General features: G+C 36.4%; 1 protein-coding gene and 1 non-coding gene across 2 annotated transcripts in view; one reads left to right on the plus strand and one right to left on the minus strand.

Moving 5' to 3' along the window:
* LOC142338168 (proteasome adapter and scaffold protein ECM29-like) overlaps positions 1-24491 on the plus strand; it is a 198860-nt gene that overhangs the window by 29914 nt on the left and 144455 nt on the right. Inside the window, exons 6-7 of the mRNA XM_075387804.1 lie at positions 14526-14651; positions 17632-17770. Coding sequence (XP_075243919.1) covers positions 14526-14651; positions 17632-17770 — 265 coding nt within the window. The remainder of the gene's footprint in view (positions 1-14525; positions 14652-17631; positions 17771-24491) is intronic.
* On the minus strand, positions 14115-14196 carry Trnal-uag (transfer RNA leucine (anticodon UAG)). The gene has a single exon. It is a non-coding gene; the product is annotated as a tRNA-Leu (tRNA).

Here is a 24491-nt window from a genome sequence, read left to right on the forward strand (position 1 = left end):
TCTGGATTGTTCAAGGCCTATCAATGGGCATCAACAGAAGTATCTTTTTGGCAAATGAGCCATAGTTTAGGTGTAATTGGGTCCAGTAAAACAAAACTTCTATCTAAAGGTCAAAAAAGTCTTCTCTCAAAAGTCTTCTATTTTTCGAGGCTAGTGAAATGGGATTTTCTTGTCTTTTTTCGGCATTTTTTTTTGCTTTTTTCTAGGTTGTATCCATTCCTGTCAAAAAGATACTTCTGTTGATGCCCATTGATAGGCCTTGAACAATCCAGAGCAAAAAAAAACATTTTAGAGACAATTTTTGCAAAAAAAAAAAGAGTATATTCAAGATGCAAAAGTACACCTAAGTTTTCTAAGTTTCCAACATAAACTTGATAAAGCAAATCACTTCTATATGCAAAAAATTTGGATCGACATACTTTCTGAAGATGAGAGAAAATGATACATCATCAAAGAACTCAAACATTTCAAGCCACTAGCATCTCGAATAAAAAAAGAAGGAAGAATTCCGAGAGAAAACTTTTTTTTAACCTAATCGCAACTTTTCTGCTAAAACTCATATTCTGACCAATTTTTTTTAAAATTCAGTATTGGTTCGACAGATATATTTGCGTTTTGTACTAAAATACGGCAAAAAGCAATCTTTTATACGAAACCACAGAGACTTTAAGTTTTAGCGTCTTGTACGGAATTATGTAATTCAATTTTTCCGCTAAAACTCATATAAGTTTTTCCAGCCCTTTCAACTGCATATTTTTCAGCAGAAAGAAGAAGACAAAGAAAATATGACACTGCCTCACTGCCAGAAGAAGAAACGGTCGAGAAAACTGGAGAAGAACCCTAAATCTGTAAGATTTTCTGGATTCCAAACAAAAGCAACAGTTCTCGCTGATGCTAAAAAGGAGCTCTACAAATTTATACCTGAAGCAGCTTCTGTAGTGTTCCTGAGCTCTCGTCCAAATCAAAAAACGATGAATGGATGGGTGAACTTCAATACTGCAAAAGATTGTGAAGAATTTATCAAAAAATTGTCAAAAGATCCAAGAAATGACTTTATCAAGATGGTCAAGCCTGGCGAACATGACAAGCCGCATCGTTGCGGAATTTTGCACTTCACTTCATCTCTTTCACTTCTTGAAGATTGGAAAAAGAAAAAGTTTCCTTCTGCTGGAGCTGACATTCAATTCAATGACCCGGAGGAAACTCGATTCCTGAATTTCGTGAACTTTTAATGTATTTTTTTGCTTTTTCTAAGAGGGAAATCGAATATTAATATGTTGGTTTTTGCCTAAAGTTACGGTAGCTGTATACGTGTCTGAGAAGCAAAAGAATCACAAAAAAGGTCATATGAGTTTTAGCAGAAAAGTTGAATTTGTGGTGGAAATTACATAATTCCGCACAAGACGCTAAAATTTAAAGTCTCAGTGGTTTTGTATAAAAGATTGCTTTTTGCCGGTTTTTTAGTACAAAACGCAAACATATCTGTCCAATCAATACCGAATCTATAAAAAATTTGGTCAGAATATGAGTTTTAGCAGAAAATTTGCGATTAGGTTAAAAAAAAGTTTCCTCTCGGAATTCTTCTTTCTTTTTTTACTCGAGATGCTAGTGGATTTAAAAAATAGGTCTTTTTCATCGGTTCAAGAAGTTGTTCAAAGTGAACCAAACTTGGTATGGAGTATCTCATTTATGTCTAGAGTGTAAAACAAAAAGAATTTTTGGTATAGCTTACCTCTGAAAAAAGTTAGTTTTTCGTACGGAAATTTGCGAATTTCGCAAATAACGAATTTTAAAAATAGGTCTTTTTCATCGGGTCAAGGAGTTGTTGTCCAAATCTAACCAAACTCGGTATCGAGTATCCCATGGGTAATTAGATTGTAAAACATAAAGAATTTTTGGTATAGCTTGCCTAGGAAAAAAGTTAGTATTTCATACGGAAATATGCGAATTTCGCGAATAAGGAATTTTAAAAATAGGTCTTTTTCGTCGGGTCAAGGAGTTGTCCAAATCTAACCAAACTCGTAATCGAGTATCCCATGGGTAATTAGATTGTAAAACAGAAGAATTTTTTGTAAAGCTTGCCTAGGAAAAAAGTTAGTATTTCATACGGAAATTTGCGAATTTCGCGAATAAGGAATTTTAAAAATAGGTCTTTTTCGTCGGGTCAAGGAGTTGTCCAAATCTAACCAAACTCGTAATCGAGTATCCCATGGGTAATTAGATTGTAAAACAAAAAGAATTTTTTGTAAAGCTTGCCTAGGAAAAAAGTTAGTATTTCATACGGAAATTTGCGAATTTCGCGAATAAGGAGTTTTAAAAAAAGGTCTTTTTCGTCGGGTCAAGGAGTTGTCCAAATCAATCCAAACCCGGTATGTAGTATCCCATGGGTAACTAGATTGTAAAACAAAAAGAGTTTTTGGTATGGCTTGCCTAGGAAAAAAGTTAGTGTTTCATACGGAAATTTGCGAATTTCGCGAATAAGGAGTTTTAAAAATAGGTCTTTTTCGTCGGGTCAAGGAGTTGTCCAAATCAATCCAAACCCGGTATGTAGTATCCCATGGGTAACTAGATTGTAAAACAAAAATAGTTTTTGGTATGGCTTGCCTAGGAAAAAAGTTAGTATTTCATACGGAAATTTGCGAATTTCGCGAATAAGGAATTTTAAAAATAGGTCTTTTTCGTCGGGTCAAGGAGTTGTCCAAATCTAACCAAACTCGGTATCGAGTATCCCATGGGTAATTAGATTGTAAAACAAAAAGAATTTTTGGTATAGCTTGCCTAGGAAAAAAGTTAGTATTTCATACGGAAATTTGCGAATTTCGCGAATAAGGATTTTTAAAAATAGGTCTTTTTCGTCGGGTCAAGGAGTTGTCCAAATCTAACCAAACTCGGTATCGAGTATCCCATGGGTAATTAGATTGTAAAACAAAAAGAATTTTTGGTATAGCTTGCCTAGGAAAAAAGTTAGTATTTCATACGGAAATTTGCGAATTTCGCGAATAAGGAATTTTAAAAATAGGTCTTTTTCGTCGGGTCAAGGAGTTGTCCAAATCAATCCAAACCCGGTATGTAGTATCCCATGGGTAACTAGACTGTAAAACAAAAAGAATTTTTGGTATGGCTTGCCTAGGAAAAAAGTTAGTATTTCATATGGAAATTTGCTATTATTTCGAATAATTTTGCGATTATAATTTTAAAAATAGGTCTTTTTCGTCGGGTCAAGGAGTTGTCCAAATCTAACCAAACTCGGTATCGAGTATCCCACGGGTAATTAGATTGTAAAACAAAAAGAATTTTTGGTATAGCTTGCCTAGGAAAAAAGTTAGTATTTCATACGGAAATTTGCGAATTTCGCGAATAAGGAATTTTAAAAATAGGTCTTTTTCGTCGGGTCAAGGAGTTGTCCAAATCTAACCAAACTCGGTATCGAGTATCCCATGGGTAATTAGATTGTAAAACAAAAAGAATTTTTGGTATAGCTTGCCTAGGAAAAAAGTTAGTTTTTCATACGGAAGTTTGCGAATTTCGCGAATAAGTAATTTTAAAAATAGGTCTTTTTCGTCGGGTCAAGGAGTTGTCCAAATCTAACCAAACTCGGTATCGAGTATCCCATGGGTATTTAGATTGTAAAACAAAAAGAATTTTTGGTATAGCTTGCCTAGGAAAAAAGTTAGTATTTCATACGGAAATTTGCGAATTTCGCGAATAAGGAATTTTAAAAATAGGTCTTTTTCGTCGGGTCAAGGAGTTGTCCAAATCAATCCAAACCCAGTATGTAGTATCCCATGGGTAACTAGATTGTAAAACGAAAAGATTTTTTGGTATAGCTTGACTAGGAAAAAAGTTAGTATTTCATACGGAAATTTGCGAATTTCGCGAATAAGGAATTTTAAATAATTTTTAAAAATAGGTCTTTTTGATTAGGTCATAGAGTCGTCCAAAGTGAACCAAACTTGGCATGGAGTATCTCATGTGTGTCTGGAGTGGAAAACAAAAAGAATTTTTGGTATAGCTTGCCCCTGAAAAAAGTTAGTTTTTCGTATGGAAATTTGCGAATTTCGCAAATAACGAATTTTAAAAATAGGTCTCTTTCATCGGATCAAGGAGTTGTTGAAATCAAACCAAACTCGGTATGGAGTATCCCATGTGTACCTAGAGTCTCAAACAAAAAGAATTTTTTGTATAGCTTGCCTCTGAAAAAAGTTAGTTTTTCGTACGGAAATTTGCGATTAATTCGAATAATTAATTTTAAATAATTTTTAAAATTAGGTCTTTTTGATTAGGTCGTAGAGTTATCCAAAGTGAACCAAACTTGGCATGGAGTATCCCATGTGTACCTAGAGTCTCAAACAAAAAGAATTTTTTGTATAGCTTGCCTCTGAAAAAAGTTAGTTTTTCGTACGGAAATTTGCGATTAATTCGAATAATTAATTTTAAATAATTTTTAAAAATAGGTCTTTTTGATTAGGTCATAGAGTCGTCCAAATCGAACCAAACTCGGTATCGAGTATTCCATGGGTAACTAGATTGTAAAACAAAAAGAATTTTTGGTATAGCTTGCCTAGGAAGAAAGTTAGTTTTTCATACGGAAATTTGCGACTATTTCAAATATTTAATTTTTAAATATAGTATTTTTCATCGGGTCAAGAAGTTATTCAAATTGAACCAAACTCGGTATGGAGTATTCCATGTGTACCTAGATTCGAAAACAAAAAGAATTATGCAGTATGAAGTATCCCCTTTGTGTCTAGATTGTAATCTAGAAGGAATTTTTGGTATAGCTTGCCTAGGAAGAAATTTAGGTTTTTATTCGGAAAATTAAGATTAACTCGAATAATAATTTTTAAATTTTGAAATAAGTATTTTTAATTGGGTCTTAGAATCGAATAATTTTTTTATATTTTTTAAATAATTATTTTTTAAATGCGTCATAGAGTTGTCCAAATTGAACCAAACTTGGTATGCAGTATCTCCTGTGTACCTAGAGTCTAGAACGGAAAGAATTTAGCTATAGCTTGTCTCTGGAAAGAGTTACGTTTACGTACGTAAATTCGCGATTATTTCGAATAAATAATTTTGAAAATAGGACTTTTTCAAAGGGTCAAAAAGTGTTCCCAATTGATTCAAACTTGGTATGCAGTATCCCCCGTGTACGTAGAGCCTAGAAGAGAAAGAATTTCTTCTATAGCTTGCCTGTAGAAAAGGTTAGTTTTTCAATAGGATCTTTGCGATTGTTTCAAATAATTTTGAAATTTCGAATTATGTTTTCTGGATTTGGTCATAGAGATGATTAAATTGAACCAAATTTTATATGTATTATACCCTTTGTATGTAGATTGCAGAACAGAAGAGATTTTTGCTATAGCTTGCCCCTGGAAAAAGTTAGGTTTTCATACGAAAATTCCGAATATATTGATTAATTATTTCGAATTATTAGTATAGTATTTTTTATTTGGTCCAGTCAATAATGAACCTTTGAAAAATTTGGTAAAAATGTGAGTTTTAGAAGAAAAGTTGCGATTAGGTTAAAAAAATTTTCTCGGAATTCTTCTCTTTCTTTTTTAATCGAGATGCTAGTGAATTGAGATGTATGAGTTGTTTGAGAATGTCTCGTTTTCTATCAGCTTCAGAAAAAATGTATACTCGATTTTTTTGGATGTGGAAGTGATTTGCTCTATAAGTTTAGGTTGGAAACTCAGAAGAGTTAGGTGTACTTTTGCCTCTTAAATATACCTCCTTTTTCGCAAAATATCTCTCTAAATTGCCCTGGATCATTCAAGGCCAGTTATTGCTGTAGTTTTAGTTAGTTAATTCGGAACATAATTTTCAGATCAATCATTATGAGAAAGTCCTCACGCGCTAATTGTGGATTGAACCCGCAGCTAAGAATTATGACTGGAGCTGACGAAAATCTCGATAAAGAAGCCAGCAAGCATGTCTGGGTTTTCTACAAGAAGCACGATAAAAAACCTTTTGAATTAGAGTATAATAGCCCAAGGTGGCCTCGTGAGTATACAACTGCGATGAAGATGAATATGAAGCCAAAGGAGAAGGTTATGCTTTATTTCGATCATGGTTATATTAAAAGCTCGTTGTGCGCTATTCCATTGAGGTCAAATAAAATTGAAGTGGAGAGAAATGTTGAGGCCAGGGTTGCGCAAGCTGAAACTTCACTCACTGACGTCAGTTTCGCCCCTCAGTAAGTGGCAATTTTTTCAAATACTGCAAATAGTTAGGTAGTTTTTTAAATCGTTTTCGACTACATCGTTTTCGACCCCTAAAGAAACCTAGGCGTTAGGTTTTGAACGTTCCTTGGAATATACTACAGACTGGCATTAGTATTAAGCTGATTGTTCTCCATTGTACAGGCATAATTTCCATATTTATCAAATCTAATAAAACTGCAGAAATTTTAGAACACTTTAAAACTTTGAAAAATTGTTGGCCTCCTGTCGATTTTTGTTTATCTTTTATACCTGCTTCAATACTAAAGGCGGTCCGAGGGGTCCACGGTGGCTTTTTTCCGGCATTCTATCCGCTATGTTTTACTTTGACGTCATCAAAACCTCATTTCTTTTCCCCCTAGGGTGGAGAAAACTTCTAGCTGTCCAGTTGAACGAAACGACACCAATACGAACGAGGCGATGGTTTCTCAAAAGACAATTCTGAAGCGAAAGGGCGCTGAGAAACAAAAGTCCGCAAAAGCGTCGAAGTCTTTGTGTTTTGACAAGGGTACTGTGGGTTGCTCTCAGCAAACGTCAACTGCACCTCCAATTGTACTAGGAGCCTCTTCCACCCCTGTCAATGAAATTTCTAAAGTTAGTCTAATATTGAAACTTATTGAATCACTTCGGTACAAGTTCGCATTGCTACTCATTTTTATTAGTGCTATGAATCGTCCCAAACCTAAACAACCTAACAAAAAAACTTTAATTAAGCTTCGAAGATTATTGATTTGTTTTTAAGACTTTATGAATGATATTTTTGGTTTGAAACGTATCATCCTGTTTTTCAGAAATCTTCCGCGGACTTTGAGGAAGCTCTCGCTGGAATAACAAGTGTTGTGACCAGAAGGTTTGAAGAATTAATAAAAGTTCAGGAAGAGCATTCTAAGAAGATGGCTTCTGAGAACAAAATGCTTCGATCAAAGCTTGCAGTATTAATGAAAAAATCGAAGCAGAAAGTTGCGTCTTCAAATGCTGTGCCGCTTGAGGCAGAAGTAAACAGGGAACCCTTGATGTTCCATGGTACCGATCTTATGACAGTTGATGCGTCACATGGTCCTTCAGCATTTGGAAGAGCGATTGGGGCTGTGATGTTCGGAACAGGAGAGGAGAGTGCATTGATTAATCTTCGTGTCGGTAGTAAGATTAATAAAAGTGGTGCTCGTATACCATGCAGTGCTGATGACGATAGAATCTTCCGTGAGGCAGTTGAGCGTAACTTCCCATATGATAAAGAAGGAGCTTTATACAAAGCGTGGGCGGGGGCGAACCAATATGGAGCTGAGATGAGTCAAAAGTATCCACATAAAAGGGATAAGGAGAATTCTGAGCCCATTCAATAACTTCGATGTTTACTGGCTATATATTTGCTGCTTTGTTCTATTTATGCTCACCTTTATGCGCAAGTTTGTCTTGCCATTTTTGCAAGTGGATGGATTTCCATTCAGCTTTGATACAAAATTAAATGCTTCCTTTTGTTTTCAAGTTGCACGTTTTTTTTCTTTTCAAGATTGTTAATGATTGTTATGGCAATTAATACATGTTTCCATTTTTTTCCCTACTCTTTTCATCTATGTTGCCAAAGTGCTCAATTTGACAAACATGATTTAACGGTTGGTTGCTTTTTCAGATATGTCTGACAGTGTTGCAAGTGATGAAATTTTTGGGGAAGATTCTTTTGATTCTTGGTCAGATTCCTCTGAATGGTCTGCCGATGAATTAGTTTCGCAACCGCGAAAACGATCGGCTAGAATTTTGTCGGACTCCTCTGACGACGGTGCGCAAGTTGAAGTAGGAGGCAATGAATTAGTTCGTTTTCATTCGGAGAGCGTCACCACTGAGACAAGTGCCAATTTAAGGGACGACAGCAACGGAAATCTTTATGTAAAACAATTGGAAAAGAGTCTTGGCACATTAATTGAGTCTCACAGGAAGAAGTTGAAAGACTTCAGAAGAACTGAGAAAGCGTCGAATGCTGAGCTACTGAATTCATTGGGCCTAATTCTGTGCGATGAGAATGTTTACATTGATAATGAAAATGCGGTTGTTGTAATGTATAATAGTCAGAACCTGATGGAGTTAGAAGCAGGCCCCGAAGCTTCAAAATTCGGTCGACTTCTTGGGAGAAAGATGTTTGGTGAAAAAGAAGATTGCTTACTCAAAACGCAGATGCTTGGACCCGGCAGAAGCTGTACGGAGCAAAGAGAACGTGTTGCAAAAGAAGCTGAAGACGCATTTGATAGTTAGTTCTCTTTTCTCATTTGTGTTCTCCAAAACCAAACGTTAAGTTTCTGTGCTTAGAAAATCACTAAGCAATAAAACTACATCAATAACTGTTCCAAGTTTACAAAAAAAATTTATCTCACTTCACTGAAATTTGCCATGTTTGCTTTTAGATGTTGTACGGAACAAGTACCCGCGTAACCCTGAGCTGGCCCTCAAAGAAGCAAGGAGCGCTGCTAATCAGATGGGTCTGGACTTCAAAAAGCCGCCCACGAAATCCTCAAAGAGAATCCGGGAGGAAAGATCTTGAGTGGAAGCTAAAGAAGGGCGAGCGAATGACAAGGATGATAACTTTCAGTCAAAGGAAAATAAGAATGACTAAAGTAATGAGACTTCAACCGCTGATAGAAAAAAACGGTTGCGCAAATTATTCCTGAGCTACTCGGTAACTTTTTGCATCTTATTTTGTTTTTTTTCTGATTTTTTTTTTCATTTCAAGCGCTATATGCAGTTTTGCTATGCTTTTCCTTCTCTATTTGTTTTGAGTGTTTTAACTCTTGCTTTAATTCAAGCTATAATTGATAATTGTTTCGTAATTTTTTTTGTAATTTTCTTAAGAGTTGAAAGTTTTTAGCCAACAAACTATGTTGCAGATCAGAATTATATCCTTGTTTAGTTTATTTCGGCAAAAATAATCTATCTTCAGTCGTTTCTTATCTTTCAGTTCGAATGAGACAGAAGCACAAAGCTCTAATTTTGGCTCAATGTGACGCCCATGTTACTTCTCAGTTATTATCTCAGGAATCTCGAGATGTACAACCAATGGTTAGCAAAATCACACCCGATGAGTACTGGGCTTCTGTACGCGAAAATTCTTTATACGAAAAATATGATAAGTTGCTTCGAGCATGCTATGCTGCATCTAAACAGTCGCTTTTCAAAATTTTGCCTGACAATTTTGGCGGATTTGGTTTTTTTTATCACGGCAGTGAGTTATTGAAAAAGTCAAATACGTGCCCTGAAAATGTCTGGGCTCTTCTCGAGAATATTGATGAAGAAGATGAGCATCTGATAGAGCCAATTTCGGTCTTCAGGCCAACAGACGCTTGCAGAAAAGCCAGGTTGATGGTTGGAGCTGTTAGGTTCGTAAACCACTCTTGCGTTCCTAATTGTGAGTACATTGTGTCCAACATCAAAGGAGTCAAATGTATTAAGCTGAAAATAATCAAGAATCTGTTGCCTGGCGATGAACTTTTTGTCTTTTACGGAAGCGATTTTTTTGACGCCGGTAACAGAAATTGCAAATGTCCCAACACAAGTTTTCACGAAGTTGCTGAGACTGGTTCACAAAATGCAGCGTTTTCTCGCCAACGGTATTCTTTGATTGACTCGAAATTATTGACACACGTTGTCAGGGAAAGGAGAAGATTCCTTTTGGCAAGTACGAAAAAGAGGCGAAAAGTTAGACCAAACCTCGGAGAAGGACGAAGATATTCCAGTAGTAGTTCTAGCAGTTTGTTCAACGACTCAACTGATGAGTCTTGGTCTAGCCATGACGAAAACGATCTTGAGCAGACAATTTGCGCTGAAAACGAAACAACAATAATACCTGAGGAGAATCAGGAAGACGAAAATTCAACAATGGCACTGGAAGAGAATGAAAACGATGAGAATGAAACGATGATACCTGAAGGAAACGAGGGAGATAATCAAGTGAATCCTTTTTTCTCCACACCAGACAACTCGGAAACGGATGCACAGTTGTGGTTTAATATCAGTAATGATCTACAGGATTTGTCGGAGATTCTTTATGTATCTAATTCGAATGCAGATGAGCAAAAACCTGACGAAGGATCCTCTGAAGATGAAGCTGTTGACTCTGGTTCTCTTTCAAATTTTGTACTCTGCGTTTTTGCAATAATTGCCAAGCACGGAACATCTGATTCTGAAGCAACTGATTGGGTTAAACTGATTCAAGCGGTGTGCCCTCAAATTGTTGTTCCAAGCTTCAGATCAATGAAGAAAAAGTTCCACATGACGGAAAAAGAGAAGGCAAATCATGTGAAAAAATGTGGATTTGGTTTCCGATGGCAATTAGATTTTGTGGACGAGTTGTTATCCGTGATCACGAAACACTTGAAGTCTATAAAGAAATTTGATGCCAAACGAAATCAGGAAAGTGATTTAAATCTCCCACAGTTCTTCGTAACGACTTCCAATTTACTTAATGTATTCCTCATTTTGAACTCGGATGGTGTCAAAATAATGAAATCAGCCTCCAAGTCGATCTGGCCTGTCTGGCTTGCGATAGCCAATTTACCTCCGAAATTGAGATCATCGTTCGAGAACATTGTTTTGGCTTCCCTTTGGCTAGGAGATAACAAACCGAATTGGGATAGTGTCTTTCAGGCAAGTCTGAACATTTCTTTTCAACAATTTTTTTGTTATCAAAGTTGTGTAATTGTTCTTGTTTTTAGGACATAGAGGACAAACTGCAGGAGAAAGTGCGCACAGTCTTTTTCTCTGGTGTCAGTTACAGAGTCAAATTCAAAATCATTTTGCTGGTATCGGATATTCCTGCCACTGCCTCAATCTTGAATATGCACCACCATTTAGCTAAATATGCTTGCACGCTCTGTTTAGTGCAAACTCAGCTCGGGGATGAGATGCGATTCTTTCCTAATAGAGCGTTTGTTATGAGAACTCCCGAAGTTCACAACGAGTGCCTTCAAAAACTCGAAACAGAGAATTTGAGATCTTACCGGGGTGTCAAAGGTCGTTGCAAAATTTTTGATTTGATAGACAACCTGCCCTTGGCTGCGCCTGTGGACGTGATGCATCAAGTTTACATGGGAGTATCTAAAGTTTTGATGATAGTCATTTCGAGCAAAACTGCGAAAGGGGACCTCGAAGTTTTGGATCGATTGGTTCAATCTATTCAGGTTAGTTTTACTTAATTCAGCATTTTTTTTGACATCAATTTAGCTATTTTTTTTTAGCTCACCTGTGATTTCAAACGAAAAGTTCGCAGCCTTAAAGATATCAATTTTTTGAAGGCAAACGAATTGAAAACATGGCTGCTGTACATTGGTCCAGTTTTGTTTCATCTCACTGTAAATGAAAGTCTCTTCGAACGGTTTCTCCTTTTGAGCTACAGTATTCGACTTCTTCTAACATCTCGGACTTACGCTGATCAAGCCGGTAAATTGATACATTTGTTTCTAAACAAAGTCGAGGAATGCTATGGCAACGAAGTTTTCTCAGCGAATATTCACGCTCTTTCTCATTTATCTTGGCAGGTAAAAAATTTCGGCCCGCTGTGGACAACATCTGCCATGATGTTTGAGTCAGCAAATTATCTGCTGCAGTCAAAGTTTACGGGAACTGTTAACCATTTGGCCTTGCTTGTCGAACGATACAGACGAAACAAAGCATCCTATGCTTCGAAAGTTGACACAGATTCTCTCACTGGGCTCTGTCTTGAGCTGAAACTTAGAGCGAAATCTTTCACAAGGAAAGCTGTTAAGTCAAGTATCCCTGAAAGGTTTCAAGGCGAAGGAGATGAATTCTACAGTAATGCACAAATACGAGGTCTCGAGTTCGATTTGGTGGCTCATTTCTCTTCTGTCAACAGCTATGTCAGCTTCAGTACACACAACTCTACCAAGTACGGTCGAATTCGAATATTTATGGTTAAAAATGGGTTAGAAAAGATTGGAATTCAGCTGTATCGAGTGGTCAATGCTGTCAAATGCAACCATCCAGTGAAAGCGCCCTTTTTCTCTTTCCTGAAAGTTGAAGAATCGTCAAGATACGACACAATATTTGCAGACTCGATAAAGGAAAAGTTGCTACGGATTGATGCTCTGAATGAGATATACTTCGTACCACTCATTGAGGCTTTCGAACACGACTGAGACTTTCGTCTTTTTTTCTATTTTAATTTGATTAGCATTTTTTATTGCCCAGAGCAAGAAAAACTCAAACCAAACTCGTTGTTATGAGGTTTCCTAAAAAAATTGTATGTTTAAAAAACTTTTCAGAGATAAAGTTCCTCCTTTCGGTCAAGCAGTTTTTTCCACTGAGCCAAATAGGAGCCCTACATTGTCATAATAATAATCAATGCAATGAACAACGATTTTGATCCAGCTCTTCTAGTTAAAAAAAAGTTTGCGTTTTAATTTTGTTTGCACACAGTTTCCTATTCTGATGTTCCCTTTTCTCGTTGTTTCTGCCCTTTGCTTTAGCATTGATCTTAAGTTCATGCACTATTGACATTTGTCTATTACATTGCTATCGACTGCGTTGTGCCAAGATCCGGAAAAGTTAACTACAACTAAATATTTCGAGGTTTCGTAAAAAAAGACTAATTTTTTTTTAAAATAAGGCGTTTCTGTTAGGTCAAAGACTTGTCTAACGGAAACAAATTTAAAGCTATAGCTGGTTTGAAAAAAATGGTCATTGAAATGTTCAAAAACTTTTCCAGTGTTCATTTTTCTCGTAATATATTTTTCTTCAAATTTTTCTTTACCCAAAATTGTTAATTTGTCTTTATGACTTCCGATTGTCTCTGCAGTTTTCACCCGATATTTAAACTTGTGTTTCTTTATTATTCTATGCTTGCTTACAAGTGCTTACAAGTGTCTTTCATAATTTTGATGCAAAATATATGTTTTTTTAGATGTTGTGCCACAGGAAGTATTGTATTTGTATATTAAGGACCCCTTAGAGACAAAAGTGGTCTAATTGACCCCACTTGATCTCACGAACTTAAATTTATTCAAACAAGAGAACTAATTGCTGCAATAAACACTATCGTGGCTTCTTGTGGTTGGGTTACGGTTTTTCTGTATGCCATAAATGCTTCTCATCTCAAGCTTACGAGATTAATAAATGATTGAAAAAATTCTCTCTTGACCATTTATAGCCGCTTCATTGTTTTCTGGTCTTTATCGTTGATTCAAAGTGCTTTCCTGGATGCCATGGAAAGTTTCGTGGATGCCATACAAGAATTCTTGGTTGCCATACAAGATTTCTTGGATGCCATACAAGAGCCAGACGTGGATGCCATACAAGTTTTCTTGGATGCCATACAAGATTTCTTGGATGCCATACAAGAGCAATAGAGACCAAAAATGTTCTGTTTGTGGTTTATCCTGTCTACTTTCTACGTGTATACCCACCCTTTCATGGAATCGCTGAAACGCGAAAAAAAATTTGTATGGAAAACTTGGCAACCATGGTAAGATCATGCAACGAAAATTTTGTATGGCGTGTATGGAACCATATATGGCTCTTGGATATGGTTGCCAAGAAAGGTCAACACGGGCTGTATCCTGTTTCGGATCTATTCTGTTTTATCCCCCCAATATTTTTTACGTCCCCCAGTTACAAATTATATGTTATTATATAGCAGGTTACTATGTAAAAAAGTAGCACGTGCGCCTGGGGGTCGTAAAAAATACAAGCCCACTAGGCTGGGGGGATGGGAACAGAATAGATCCCCTGTTTCTATCAATCTTACTACATTCGAAGCTGAATAAGAGCCAACTGGTACTCTGTTTAACCGGAATAAATAAAATTAGCGGGGACGTTATTGACGTAAGTGAAATGAGTTGTCATATATTTTCGTTTCTTATCGGCCGATGTAGTTCAAAAATTTAGATATGACAAGAGTGGGATTCGAACCCACGCATCCGAAGATACTAGGGCCTAAACCTAGCGCCTTAGACCACTCGGCCATCTTGCCTGGTTATTATCAGCATCGCTAATATTATGTGATCAAAAGCTTTTTTTGGTAGTTTTTGACGGCCTCCCCACCCCTCGTTTACTCAGTGACGTTGACATTCCTAACCTTAAGCTATTGCCACAGTCAAAGCCGTGTCAGCCGTTTGAGATCAATTCCACAAGATTAGTTCTTTATGTTTTCAACGCTGATCAGTACAAGCAGCTCTTGTTTTTTTTGGGGGGGGGGGGCGTTAGTTGCGTCGAAGATTGTTAATTTCAGTTTTGCCTTTTTCTCGAAATTTTTTGGACAATTTTATTAACTTGAGAGTAATAACTGTTTGCTTGTTGCAGACATGTGCCTACTGGCTGTCTGAGATCTTGGGATGTTGTCCTCCCCACAATGCTATCCAGTCAAGGGCCAGAGAGCTCCAGGGGGCACTCATGCGATTGCTATCTTCCAAAAACGAGACTGTACAGGTAAGTTGCTCTCATTCATATTCATTTTACTTCTCGAAATGTAATGATATGTTCAGGTACATTCTTGCACCCCACCTATGTTAAATTAATTTATTATCTATGGAGTTGCCCCCAAGTCTGGTGGGTAAATTATGGGGCCTTTCCGATTATATCTCCCCACACGCACGAAATTGTAGCCCCCTCCTCACGAAGTTATAGCCCCCTCCCCCCATTTTGGTATGGTTACCATCATTAGAGGAGCTCCCCCCAGACTTAATTTTAGGTAGGAAAAAACCCAAGCAAAGTAATTCCACGGAAATAAACCCCATTTGACTTTTGACGGGCTGCGGATTTAGCTCATTTGTCCATGACATGCCTTAGTGGCCCGTGGGACCTGATATGAAACCTATCACAACTGAACAAAATATCGCGACCGAAATGCAATGTTAATTTGGAGTGTTTAATAGCCACCCTCATATTCTCAGCCGGCTATTATAGCGCTCCTATTTTTTTTATAATTCAGAGAATTTGAACTGTATTGGGGCGCAGTCTTTTTACGACTCGAAGAGGAGTATTGGAGAAGTCCTTTTCTTAAATCAATTTTATTGGAGTGATTTTTGAAGCGGGAAATGAAACGCGTGGGAAATGAAACGCGTGAAAAAATTTGGAGTGATTTTGGGGCTGAATAAAAGTGAAGAGCGGAGCGAAAAGAGAGTGGTTTTTGTTCATACCGCTGTTTTTGAGAGAGCGAGATTTTTTGTTCACGTGCGGCATTTGAAAGCATTTTTTTGCAACTTTTGATGGTTATGAGGTTTGGTTGTGATATTGTATTAGTTTTAGGTTTGTTTGGATAGGAATTGAAGGTTTCAAGTAGTTAATTCTGAGTTTAATGCTAATTTGGAGGGTTTTTGATCAGTTTTGCTGATTTTTAGACGAAATTTAATGATTTTTTGCCTGTTTTTTTGTATTAATGCCTTAAGTGGATTTGAATAGAAGTTTGTTACTTAAGGAATATTCAGCCACCAATTGACTTAAGTTTTATTGGTGTAAATCATTCTTTTCTTCGGAAAATTGACAGAAAAATTGAGAAATTTTAAACCATTTTCTTATTTTTTTTGCAGTTTTTCTTTTTTCTTAGTCCTAGACAAGTTTCTTAGCCTATTATGACTTGCTCATTGTTTTGCGAGCTTTCCATTGCCCTAATTGGAAAGGAGTTTACTCGGCTTTATCTTTCCTTGTACTATTAAAAAAAAACTCATTAAGTTTTTCTAATTTTTTTTACTCATTTTGTTTTTGAATTCCGTTTCTATTCTTCCCTAAATTTTTTATGGCGAACCTTTAGTTATTCTATTGTGAACCCTGAACCTTCACAGAAAAATTGAGAAAATTTAAACCCTTTTACTTTTTTGCAGTTTTTCTTTTTTTTCGATCTTAGACAAGTTTCTTGGACTATTATAACTTGCCCATTGCTTTGCGAGCTTTTCCTTGCTCTAATTGCAAAGAAACTTTATTCGGCTTTAAATTTTTTTGTACTATTAAAAAAAGCTCATATAAGTTTTTCTATTTTTTTTTGTTCTATTTGTTTTTGAACGCTGTTTCTATTCTTCCTTATTTTTTATGGCGTTTGTGGAGGTTCAGGGTTCACAATAGTTGTTCTAGTTGTGTAGTCAAAAGTATGGGCAATTTTCTCCTTCGAGTCGTTTCCCGAATTCTTCCGGCTATGTTTTTTTTTGAGATCTTTTCACACATTTTCATGATTTTTGAAGTCAAATTGGAGTGGTGATTTTGGTCACGCCGAAACAGGAAATGGAGCGAAAAAGCGAGTGGTTTTGCGGCGTGAATTTTTTTCCGCTCTAATTTTAAAGTAGAGTGAGAAAACGGTGTTTGAACAAAAATTCGATTTCTCGGTAGTGGTTTTTTGTTCTTATGCGGCAATTTCACTCTGATTTGTACTGTTTTTTCGATTTTTTGGATCGGACTTTTTTCTAAGTAGTTTTCCCAGTCCATTCACAGCTCATTCGACCTAGTTTTTTGTTAGAATCAAAATTGCATATCTCACTAGAGGTTTTTTGTTCTCCCTAGCAGCATTTTGACATTGATTTTCTGTTTTTTTTTAGAAATCGTTTTCCCAATTCACTCATTGTCCGTTCTAGGTCTAGTTGTTTGTTAAGTCAATGAAACTTCTTTGAATTGTACGTCAGGACTTGTCCTGCTATGTTTTTTACTTCGTCGAACAAAAAATTGTTTCGCTTTACCTCATTTTGCCGCTTTTTCAACATTTTGCGTGAAATATTTTTGACTTCTCTAGGCTAGTTGTTCTCTTCTCTCATTCTGCTAAAAGTGATTCTGAACATCAGTTGCTCAACAACGCAATTAAAAATGAACAGAGTCAGTATAAAAAATTGAAGTCAGTATAAAATAGAAATAGAAACGGGATAAACCCATAAAGCCCAATTTTAGATGCCCGCTATTTCAAAGTCGTTCCTATAAGTTTTAGTTACCATCTCTAATGCTTATTGGTATTGATAGTAGCGACTGTAGCCTCTCTCTAAGAAACAGAAGTATGTTCAACTACGAAATGCCATCAAAATAAATCGGACTTAAAAAATGTTTTTGTACAAAAATCTTTTTTTTTCAATATCTTCTATTCTTTCAATCCCAATCATGCTAATTGGAATCAACGGTGGCTATTTGCCGGCAATCTTCCGCGTGTGTTTACTATTAGAATCAGAATTGCGATTTTTCTGTGGGGGTTTGTTTCCTGGATCCCAGACCATTATCAGCGCAAATTATGATGAGTAGAGGAAGCAGCCTCTCCTTTTTAAAAATCCCAAATTATAGAAAGAACTGAGCAAAAACACTGAATTGTTGTTTCTAACATTTGAAAATAACGACCGACGCGATTTGCTCTTGAATTCAATTTTAACTTGCGGATATAATTCCAATGTATATTTTCCAAATTGGGTTTCAAAGTATTCTCATGTCATTTCTCATGTAATAGGATATGGCCTCTTCTGCTCTGTCCAGTCTGTTCCACATGTGTGGAGAGGAGGAGAAGAAGAGATTGATTGATCACATGATGGGCATGTTTACAGATGGCACCACCTCCAAACACCACCACAAACCCAAAATCACATCAGGTGTGGAGGGAGCCTTCCTTCAATATGCTATCACAATAACCTTAAATATTCTTAACCTTATAAAATATCAATCTTTACAAAGTTTTTAGCAATTGTATCAGTCCTGTTAGTCATTCTTTTTTATTCGATTTTTCTTGAGATTAATTTTTTCGTGTGACCAAAAGTCTGATTTGATTTTTTGTCGGAAGAAATAGTATCAGCTGGTAAAACCTTAGGGCATTAGGTCAGGGCGTTGTCTTAGAGCTTTGCTGATCTTTAAGATGCTCAGTTTGTTAGGAAGGCATAAATCCAAGTTCAAGAGAACGCCCTCCGCCCTCCATATTCACATCCAGCCACGCCGCATCCTAGTTACAAGCTAGTTAGGCCAGCCTCATTGAGCCAAAATGTTCAACTATGAACTTTTTTTCCATTTGAATTTACTTTTTTCCGACCTTAGTCGGTTATATGTGTTTAATTGCCCTAATTTTTGATGTAATTTTTTGCTTGATCGATTTTTTGTCTGACGTTTTTTAAACTTTTTGTCCTCAAAAACGGGATAAGTAGTCAAAGCCTGGAGGGCTTTGAGTGACTGAGCAGCTCTTTCTTTTAGAGCCTTAGTCCTTACTATTTTCTAATTATGCGATTTACCAAAACTGCTTCTGCTTCTAAAGACAAATGCATGCTGTGAAGGGTGGCTCTTAATTTTGACCGCTCTCCCCGCTCGGTCACCCCCCCCCCCCCCCACCCCTCCTCCTCAGTCACCCTCCCCCTCCCCAACTCATCCCACTCCTCACCACTTCCCCGCCCATCCTCTCCCACCTGGTGATTGGACCTTAGCCACCTTCCCTCGTGCGTGGTTGTGCTTGACCCCCACCCTGACGCCCCGAAACCGCTCATCCCCCCTAATGGACTCCTTAATGCTAGCATAACTAAGCCCCGGCTGACGACTACCGAAACCAACCTCTCGCCGATCATTTGAGAGCAATTAGATTGACGTTGCTCGGTTATGTTTTCTTTAGAGCGGCTGATGTCTATCGCCGGAATGCCAGAAAATTATATTTGCATATCATGTAAAATAACGGATTATATCAAGTAATTCGTATCAAATTTTTTCTTCGGCATGTATATCAGTCGTTTTTAACACTCCTTAAATTAATTTTGCTGTTCTATTTGCTTAGGTTTTGTGCTTTTGTGATCAGGTGCTTTGAATTTGTAGATTTAAATTTAAACGATAGCAACAAAAACCCTACAATTTAGTGTTTCGTATTAGTGTTGAAGCTTTACTCAACTTTCTATTGCCACGCATGTTTTACTCATGAATTTCTGTTGTTTAAATATATTGTAAATGTCGTTATTTGTTGCTCCCAAACAAAACTTGCAGCAATTAGTTTCATTCTGCTTGTCTTTTTTATGCAATTTTTGGTACTACGAACTTTTCGTCTGACCATTGACTATTGGGCCTTTCGCTCTGAATAACGGGATAAACAGGTAAAGCTTAAGAATATTCCTAGCTTTCTCTCTATCTGTCGGTTGGGGTTTCTTTCCTTCTCTTTCTCGTTCAGGTCTTCTCTCTCGTAAACACTATCTCTCTTTACTTCAGCTGCTGTTATGTGGCGTGATGTCATCATCTATTACCCTCATTAACGCTGAATTATAATAGAAATTTATGAGCATATTTTTAAATGAATGACTTAACGAGCACTTTTTTAGGAAATCATTGTTAATTGCTCTCAAACGAAGTTTCTAGCAATTATATTATTCCCGTTGGTCTTTTTCATGCGATTTTTTGCTTGACCGATTTTTCGTCTGACTCATTTGACTTTTCGTCCTTAGAAACGGGATAAAGAGCTAACGCCAAGTGGGAATTAAGTTCGCGTAGAGCTTTCCAGCTCACTAGTCTCCAAGTATGCGATTCACAGAAACTGTCTTGGAGACGTATACTTATGGTGTGAAGGGCGGTTCTTAGAAATTGATCTCAATTGGGCATTTAGGTTACGATATTAGTTTTGGTGGAATAATAGACCATGTTAATTCATGTACGTGAATATCACAAACAAAGAGCAACGTTCGAAAACAGTCGCTTACTAATTCATGAACTGAATTGAAACTATTGCACTGCTTACGTAAAAATCATGGCCAAATTCGCGTTCGAATCTGAAATTTGTTCTATTACTGACGAAAAAATGCGAAACATTCTTACTTATTTCCATGAAAAACTTATTGAAAAAGACGACCAAATAGTTTCTCTGACTAACCAAGTTACCGAACTGGAATCCAGAGTGATTCAATTGGAGCGGTATAGTTCCAAAGACACAATTATTATAAATAACCCCCCTCTGCAACCTGGTAACGCCAACATAACGGATCAAATCCTATTTTTCTTTAACAAATGCTTGAAATATTCGATGTCTCCGGACGCAATCAAAGCCTGTCATCCCTTGGGTATTTGGAAAGGTAACACCCCCCCCCCTGCGGTAATTGTCAAGTTTATTTACTACAACGATAAAATTGAATTATACAATCGTCGACCAATGCTCGCAAAATTTAGGAACCCACTAAATGGTAAACCCGTGTATATGAAAGAACGTCTCCCCCAACATGATTTGGCTATTCAAAAGCGCGCTAACGGGCTGGATTTGGTCACCACGACCTACAACTGTGGAGTAAAACTGTTTTTAAAAACTGAGAATGGGCGTGTAACACAACCTGTTGATAGTGTTAAAGCAGTTGAAGATCTTGAATCACGGGCAATCAAGAAAATATCTCCTAATCAACGCAACCAAGCCAACAACTGGAATACTAACCAATTGTCAAATCAGCGACGAAACAAACGACCTGGCGATGTAATTGAAATTGATAATTTTGACGATATTTATCATATGGGAGCAACACCAGCTGGAAAAAACCTTAATGACAACAATACTCCACCCAATAGATGATTGTCCAAACATTAAATAACGCGGCTTAAAAAACAGGCGCAGTGTACACTTCCTTTTCGACTTCGTGTTTTCGTAACAGTTTTAATATCAAGTAATTGGACAATCATCTATTACTTGGAAATGGATAAACACTCGAAAGCGCTTTTGTTTATAAACGTGCAATCCCTAAGATCCCATCATGACCAACTGTGCTGTCAACTAGAAACCCTCAAAACCAAACCAGCTGTAATAGCTGTATGCGAAACCTGGCTCACTGATAACGATCCCATAGATATGTATTTCATAACAGGGTATCAACCATTGATAGTAAAAAATAGAAACGACAAAAAAGGAGGAGGCGTTGGCTTTTTTGTACGAGAAGATTGTAAGATAATATCTAATTTCTTTTTTGAAGAAAATCTGGAACATCTACTCCTATCCATAGAGAGCGGAAAAAAGCGAATAAATTTCTGTGTTCTATACAGGCCTCCCTCGGAAAAAATTCAAAATTTCCTTGAGACTTTTGAAAGTTTATTGTTCAAAATAAACGCGATGAAAGAGGAAACTATTGTTTGTGGTGACTTTAATATTGATATCTCTGATGCATATCATCAACAGTACCAAAACTTGATCAATTCATTTAATTATGAAATGCAAAACGCAGAACCTACAAGAGTAACTAAGTTCATGAGCAAATGTATCGATCATATTTTGTCAAAACAATCGAAAAAAGTATCAACCCTGAAATGGTCTTTCAGCGATCATTAAGCTCTAATTTATGAATTTGATTTTTCAGTCTCTAGCTCTCAATCTAATGAATTTTATTACTGTCGTGATTTTAAATTTTTTGAGAATCAACAGAATTATTTGAATTTCCTCTTCATTCTCCAACATAGATTAAACAAGATGAATAATTATCATCTTGAAAGTTCATGGTGTGAACTAAGTTCAATCATTCTACAAATTTTTGATGATAAATGTCCAATTACGAATCTTGAATCACGGGCAATCAAGAAAATATCTCTTAATCAACGCAACCAAGCCAACAATTGGAATACTAACCAATTGTCAAATCAGCGACGAAACAAACGACCTGGCGATGTAATTGAAATTGATAATTTTGACGATATTTATCATATGGGAGCAACACCAGCTGGAAAAAACCTTAATGACAACAATACTCCACCCAATAGATGATTGTCCAAACATTAAATAACGCGGCTTAAAAAACAGGCGCAGTGTACACTTCCTTTTCGACTTCGTGTTTTCGTAACAGTTTTAATATCAAGTAATTGGACAATCATCTATTACTTGGAAATGGATAAACACTCGAAAGCGCTTTTGTTTATAAACGTGCAATCCCTAAGATCCCATCATGACCAACTGTGCTGTCAACTAGAAACCCTCAAAACCAAACCAGCTGTAATAGCTGTATGCGAAACCTGGCTCACTGATAACGATCCCATAGATATGTATTTCATAACAGGGTATCAACCATTGATAGTAAAAAATAGAAACGACAAAAAAGGAGGAGGCGTTGGCTTTTTTGTACGAGAAGATTGTAAGATAATATCTAATTTCTTTTTTGAAGAAAATCTGGAACATCTACTCCTATCCATAGAGAGCGGAAAAAAGCGAATAAATTTCTGTGTTCTATACAGGCCTCCCTCGGAAAAAATTCAAAATTTCCTTGAGACTTTTGAAAGTTTATTGTTCAAAATAAACGCGATGAAAGAGGAAACTATTATTTGTGGTGACTTTAATATTGATATCTCTGATGCATATCATCAACAGTACCAAAACTTGATCAATTCATTTAATTATGAAATGCAAAACGCAGAACCTACAAGAGTAACTAAGTTCACGAGCAAATGTATCGATCATATTTTGTCAAAACAATCGAAAAAAGTATCAACCCTGAAATGGACTTTCAGCGATCATTAAGCTCTAATTTATGAATTTGATTTTTCAGTCTCTAGCTCTCAATCTAATGAATTTTATTACAGTCGTGATTTTAAATTTTTTGAGAATGAACAGAATTATTTGAATTTCCTCTTCATTCTCCAACATAGATTAAACAAGATGAATAATTATCATCTTGAAAGTTCATGGTGTGAACTAAGTTCAATCATTCTACAAATTTTTGATGATAAATGTCCAATTACGAATCTTGAATCACGGGCAATCAAGAAAATATCTCCTAATCAACGCAACCAAGCCAACAACTGGAATACTAACCAATTGTCAAATCAGCGACGAAACAAACGACCTGGCGATGTAATTGAAAATGATAATTTTGACGATATTTATCATATGGGAGCAACACCAGCTGGAAAAAAACTTAATGACAACAATACTCCACCCAATAGATGATTGTCCAAACATTAAATAACGCGGCTTAAAAAACAGGCGCAGTGTACACTTCCTTTTCGACTTCGTGTTTTCGTAACAGTTTTGATATCAAGTAATTGGACAATCATCTATTACTTGGAAATGGATAAACACTCGAAAGCCCTTTTGTTTATAAACGTGCAATCCCTAAGATCCCATCATGACCAAATGTGCTGTCAACTAGAAACCCTCAAAACCAAACCAGCTGTAATAGCTGTATGCGAAACCTGGCTCACTGATAACGATCCCATAGATATGTATTTCATAACAGGGTATCAGCCATTGATAGTAAAAAATAGAAACGACAAAAAAGGAGGAGGCGTTGGCTTTTTTGTACGAGAAGATTGTAAGATAATATCTAATTTCTTTTTTGAAGAAAATCTGGAACATCTACTCCTATCCATAGAGAGCGGAAAAAAGCGAATAAATTTCTGTGTTCTATACAGGCCTCCCTCGGAAAAAATTCAAAATTTCCTTGAGACTTTTGAAAGTATATTGTTCAAAATAAACGCGATGAAAGAGGAAACTATTATTTGTGGTGACTTTAATATTGATATCTCTGATGCATATCATCAACAGTACCAAAACTTGATCAATTCATTTAATTATGAAATGCAAAACGCAGAACCTACAAGAGTAACTAAGTTCACGAGCAAATGTATCGATCATATTTTGTCAAAACAATCGAAAAAAGTATCAACACTGAAATGGTCTTTCAGCGATCATTAAGCTCTAATTTATGAATTTGATTTTTCAGTCTCTAGCTCTCAATCTAATGAATTTTATTACAGTCGTGATTTTAAATTTTTTGAGAATGAACATATTTATTTGAATTTCCTCTTCATTCTCCAACATAGATTAAACAAGATGAATAATTATCATCTTGAAAGTTCATGGTGTGAACTAAGTTCAATCATTCTACAAATTTTTGATGATAAATGTCCAATTACGGAGAAGAAAATCTTCAAAAACAGTTGGATGAATAACAGGTTAAAGAATCTCATTAGCAAGAGAGATCGGGCACATGATACACTCATATCTCACCCAAATAGTAAAAATGAAGTCCGGTTCAAGCAATTACGTAATTTAGTAACAAATGAAGTACGAAATGCTCGCAAGCAACACTATGATCAAAAACTGACTTTATCAGGTAGTCCAGCACAAAAATTTAAAGTGTTCAAAGAATTCCTAGGGCAAAGGAAAAACTCAGTAAAAGACATTGATGTGGAAGAATTTAATCCTTTTTTTATCAACGTAGGGAAGAAAGTGAGTAACACAAATTTTCACAATGTAGACAGTGAGCCAGGTTTACCATGTCACGACAAAACTTTTTTCTTATTTCCCGTCAACACTATCGAAATATTCAACATAATAAATTCATTAGAAAACAAAAGCACAGCGGGTCATGATGGAATTAGTAATAAACTTTTAAA

Source organism: Convolutriloba macropyga, chromosome 4 (assembly GCF_964194025.1).
Source record: "Convolutriloba macropyga chromosome 4, txConMacr16.3, whole genome shotgun sequence".
Taxonomy (NCBI): Eukaryota; Metazoa; Xenacoelomorpha; order Acoela; family Convolutidae; genus Convolutriloba; species Convolutriloba macropyga.